The 5,507-nt window shown below is 44.1% G+C and overlaps 1 protein-coding gene across 1 annotated transcript; it reads left to right on the top strand.

Moving 5' to 3' along the window:
* Positions 1 to 1,902: 1,902 nt before the first annotated feature.
* LOC147904056 (uncharacterized) lies at positions 1,903 to 5,061 on the top strand. Its single transcript, XM_087372687.1, has 2 exons — positions 1,903 to 2,343; positions 2,497 to 5,061. The coding sequence occupies exon 2, from the start codon at positions 2,508 to 2,510 to the stop codon at positions 4,401 to 4,403; it is 1,896 nt and encodes a 631-aa protein (XP_087228813.1). The 5' UTR covers positions 1,903 to 2,343; positions 2,497 to 2,507; the 3' UTR covers positions 4,404 to 5,061.
* The last annotated feature ends 446 nt before the right edge of the window (positions 5,062 to 5,507 follow it).

The following is a 5,507-nucleotide window of genomic DNA, read 5'->3' as shown; positions in this document are numbered from 1 at the left end:
GAGAGAGAGAGAGAGAGAGAGAGAGAGTTCAACTTCTTTGGGAGGGGGAGGCGGGAGATTGGTGGGTTCATGTGTTGCCAAAGTGTTGTGAAATGAGTCAAGCACTATGAAACATGGCTGTGGGCCACCCTTTATGTTCAAGCATGGCATTTGGTATCAAGGAAAGAGACATTATGGATAGGCATGATATGTGGTATAAGGGAAGACAATGTGTTTTGATGGAAGGGGGGATTTGACTTGGGGTTTATTTGTAGAAAGAAATCAAGTATCCAAAGTGAGAGAAAGTTCCAATAAATGTTAGTTGATTTGTATGGTAGGACTTAGTCTTTGATATGAATGTACTCTTAGCAAGACTTGTACAACAACACTTATTCTTTTTTATCAATGTACTAATGAAGCATTAAACTTGGTGTAGGGTAGATGATGATATAAGCAGTTGTGATCCTTTTGGCATGCTTACGATAAGGCAACATTAGCCTTATGGAGGTAGGTGAGCTTGTGGGAGATGAGGGTTGGTGAGAATAATCTTGTCATTTGCCCTAGTTGAATGAGGGGGGCTAAGGGCAACTAGAGCATGTCATGCAAAGAAGATGGGACTATCCGATGAGTTGAGATGCTAGAGACGTGCTTGCTTCATGATCCAATCACAAGGAAGATGAGAATGATGACCTTGCCACTATTATGCATAAGTGTGAATGCTTTTGTGTTGTTTAATTTATTTCTAGGGGCATTTTTACGGTGTTAATTGGCATAAAGAGGGTTGCCTAAAATGCTTCATGTAAGACTGTGATCATCAATGAAGCAAAAGGAGGAAACCAAAGCAACATTTTTATGAGATGGAGCCCCTCAACCTTGTATGCCCTACAGACCTCATAAGGGATGTATCATGTGCATTCCAATGGACATATTGCCACAAAGCTAGAATGAGTTCTATAAAAAATAGAACTATAAAACTATCTATCTAAATCTTTTGCTATGTGCCCCAAGAAGGTGATTCGATACCATGCATGCAAGGATGTATATTTGCAAATTGAATTCCAAGACTTACACTGAAAACATAGAAATAGAATCATTGAAGAAGTTATGCAAATATTAGGGTTGCTTTAGCCTTTCCTTTATAGACGAGGGACTCTTGTTGAGAAAGAGCTTCTCTTTGCATTGCAACCCATAATAAATGTAGGTGCAAAGGGCTTCAACCAATGGCTTTGGAGTGCAGAAAGAGACAAGTCAATGCACTTTGGATTTTGACGTTTAGCCCAAGGAACCTATCACTCTTGCATTAACATGTGGCCTTGTGCCAGCTCTCTTGAGACTTGGCATGTGGGATGGGGGTGACCGTTAAGGGCATGAGTTTGAAAAAACAAGGAGGGAGAGATTTGTTTGAAAAAGTAATTAATGGTCTAATGACAGAGGACTTGTGATTAATTAAATTAATTAAAGGGTAAGAAACAGCAAGCTCTCCATGACGACTCCATCTCCATCTCCATCTCTGGTTTTCGTTGCTTCTGATCGTGTTGCTCGCACTGCACATCGATCGATCGCCTCGTACATCGCAATAATCCGTCTTTCCGCACCATAATCAGTCCTCGATCTTCCACATTAATCCAGCCTCGATCCCCTACAACCCACCCACAAGTAGCCGTTGCTTGCACGTACATCCACCGATTGCTTCCCACTTCTCCTTCGGTGATTCCCATCCCGCACAGATCGCCTTTAGCGGTTGAGTTGATTCCAGCATTTGCGCCTTTTCGTATATTACAGAAAAAGTCCGCCGTTAGACTGTTGAGATCGACGTCTGAGATGCCTCCATCGCACTTTTTCAGATCAGAACTTGCCCGTGCTGAGAGAAGAATATGCACTGCACACAAATCGAGCAGAATCACATGCGGACACAATTGATCGGCCATTATGAGAGAGTGGAGTGAGAAATGGCGGCCGATGTGTGTCGACCTCACTGCTCAGTACACGCAACCGAGAGAAGAAAAGAGACTACTGACTTGAGCTTTGAGTATTTCCAAGCAGTAACCGTTTACTTGGCAGAAGTCTAGCGTAACGACCGAGGAGAGGAAGCACTATAATTTTTGAGCAACAGCTCTCTCCTGCCGAAATTGTTCCAGTTCATCCCAAGAAGACGGCCAATCGATTTCTTTACCTTCCTGGCCTACGAACTCGCGATCGCATTTTTACGGTGAATGTTCTTGTCACAAGCAGGCCTCATAGGAAAGTGTCCATCGTTCTGCTGCACGATTCAGAAAGCCCGGTGTAGTTGGGAGACATACCTTGGAGCGAGTCATCCAGGCCTTGATCTTTTCCGCTACTCGTTTGTTTGGTGGCTTAAATCAGGTATTTTGAACGGAGATTGTTGTTTGCACAATCGTTTGCCTGTCGCTCGTTGTTACGAAGTCGTTTATCAGAATTCAATCTGTTCAGAATTCAATCTGTTCTAGACGTAGCGTTGATCGGTTTTGACCTTTCGTTACGGTGGCAAACTTTCAGAATAAAAGCGGATGGGTTGCGCCTCGTCAAAGCCTCTGAGGAAACAAGCGCACACAGAGGGGTGGATGTCCCCTCCTTCGAAAAGCAAGCGCAGGTCCAGAACATTCAACAGTGACCGCTCCCTAGACGACTACCATCGTCACTTGGTAGCTCTTACGTCCAGTTCCTACGGGCTGTTGAAAGTTGATGCACCAAAGCCAGCGGAGGGGAAAGGGAAAAACCCAACTGGTGTGATCTCGTTGAATGACATGTATGACAAGCTCAGGACCTTGGAATTGGCAGAATCAGCTCGTTCCAAGCCATGTAACAACGAGGTACGCAGCATACCTGCAACATCGGAACCGGTTGTGGGCAGAATTAATTCAAGCCCAGCCCAAAAATGCGACCTTCGCCCAGCAGATCTTACCGTTTCAGAAGGCCCCGAAACCATTGACGTCGCAGATTTGATGAGGGGACTGGACGAAGAACCGCCACGAGGGCCTTCCCCTTCAAATACTCGACTTGTTTCCACCAAGGCATCTATTTCAAGTCAGCAAAAAAAATTCGGTAAAGCCATGTCTTTTCACACGGTCGAGGAAGTAGATGCTCGACTTGGTCAACCAAACGGCGTTGCTGTTGGCAAATTTTCAAAAGGACGTCTTGAGAATGCTGGCAAAAATTCTCCAGTATTCGCGGGTGGACATCTCAGGATAACCGAATCAGATGGTTTTTTTGAAAAGGAGAACGCCAAGCCAGAGAATGGAAATGTACCTGGAAGGGAAGGAGCAGTCGCTTCCAAAACAGCAATGGGCCTGAGAAACAATTTTGTGCCCCAAACCAATTCAAAGGACAAGCCTCTTTACCCTCAGATAACTCCTGTGTTGGCAACACAGAAAAGCACTACGTATGGAAAAGACAGTGTTGAGAACAGACTTCCGGGCAACCAGAGCAATTTGGATAGAAGAGTAACTATTGAGAACCGGTTTTTGTGCAAAGATGTTCTCCTAAATTCCAGGGCAGCAGTATCCTCAGCTCCAGTTATGAAGTCAACAGCAAGTAGAAGATTGAAACTCAGCTTGAATCTGGAGTATCAGAACAATGTTTCCACAGGCACACGTCCAAGACAGGATGGGTCCACTCCAGCAGGATTAATATCAAAGAGAGCGTTTGTGCACCATCAAGACCTTTTCAGTGAACCTGACAGTCCCTTGTTTGATCCTGAACTCGTAGCATCGTATGAGAAGGCATTGGAGGATCTATCTGAAGATGATTGGAATTCAGTCCATGCCAATGGCGATCTGCACAGGAAAAGCTGCGATAGTGACGTCACAGATGCAGCAAAGGACTTCCGCCTGCCACGTGCAACAGAGCCAGAAAGAGGAGTGAATGAAGCTTCAAGTCTCTATACAGAGCCCGGGGCAACAGAAGAGGAATGGAAGTTATATGACCCGTTTGAGAGGTTTGAAGTGAAGTGCCCCCCTGGTGGTGCGAAAACTGTAGTGTTGTACACCACCACCTTGAGAGGAATCAGGAAAACTTTTGAGGATTGCAACAATGTGAGGGAGATTCTTCAAAGCTTTGGCCTGAGCATTGATGAGAGGGATGTGTCTATGCACCTTGATTTTCTGAATGAGTTGAGGAAGTTGATGGGAAGGGTAGTTTCTGTTCCTAGAGTGTTTATCAAGGGCAGATACATAGGGGGGGTAGAGGAAGTAGCAAAGCTTCATGAAAACGGAGACCTGAGTGAGCTTGTTGAAGGGCTTCCCAAAGAGTTGCATGGAGGTAGCTGTGATGGTTGCGGAGGTGTACGATTTGTTCCTTGTCTCGAATGCAGTGGAAGTTGCAAGATTGTGAATGAAGATAGCAAGGTTGTTCGGTGCCCAGACTGCAATGAAAATGGTTTAATTCAGTGCCCGATATGCTCATAGTCTTGCTGAAATATGCAAAGCCAAAACAGACAGATTGATTGGCCAGTTGACCTCTTTGATAATTGTTCTAAACGAAGCTCAGCAGATATCTGCTTTTTGCTGAAAATTTGCCATGGTTAGGAAAGGAGACCATGTGATTCATGCCATGATAGGACCAGCATGTTAGCAAAGAAGAAGTCAATGTCAGCCGGTGTCATTCTGGTACATGTACATCCTGAACGGATAACCTTAGATTATGTAGTTATGTGTGATCTCATTTTGCTGTATGGCGAAATTCATCTGCTTAATTTTTTAGGGCCACTCCATGGCCTGACAAGATGGATAGAAAAGTTGCCCTCCTACTATTCTTTGAGGCAGGAACATCTGGATGGATGGATGATTAGCTGCATTCAGAACTCAAGACAAAGCCATTTGGTGGCTTACTCCTTGTGACAACTAATGCAAGGTGTATGTAAAATATCTCAAGAGTCAGCACCATGGTAAAACATTCTGATAGGAAGTTCATCAAACAGGTTAAGGGGAAAAGCCATCTGTCTTTCCCTGCTTCTTCCGTTAGTCCAAATTTGATATTGTATGCTTGATTTTTCGACATCTCTTTTATATTTAAATATATATCTTCTATGCTTTGGAGTTTGAATCTTGCTGCATACTGGCTACTCTCCACTCAAAGTACTGCCATCCCCTCTAACGTTGTGAGGCTGTGCCCTAGTGGCTGTGTCACTATCAGCAATGTTTTTGCAACTGTATTGCCATCAGGTGGGCAGTAGACACGCATCAACTAATAACGTGCAGCTGACAGTTATTGAGGATTGTATTAGACCAAAGTCAAATCCGAGTTTTTGGAGAGCTTGCTGTTATAGCTAGATTTTATTTGTACTTGTGAATATATTTGCACTGAGCAACAATTGTACTGACTTAAATTTAAAAGGCTCCATTTCCTGAAACTGTTGTCCTTTCTTGTATTGAGGCATGTGCCTCATCCTCAAAACGTCAATTGTGAACAATGTTGGAGATAGACCAAGTATGAGATGTGCATAAATAGACACGTATATGAGCATATGCAATGTGTAAAGGAAAATGGATAGGATGTAAGGGGCCGGAGGG

Source organism: Dipteris shenzhenensis, chromosome 3 (genome assembly GCF_047967505.1).
Source record: "Dipteris shenzhenensis isolate YYH24624 ecotype China chromosome 3, Dip_SZ_1.0, whole genome shotgun sequence".
NCBI lineage: Eukaryota > Viridiplantae > Streptophyta > Polypodiopsida > Gleicheniales > Dipteridaceae > Dipteris > Dipteris shenzhenensis.
Note: the sequence above shows the minus strand (reverse complement) of the source record. Positions and strands in the feature narration are given on the sequence as shown.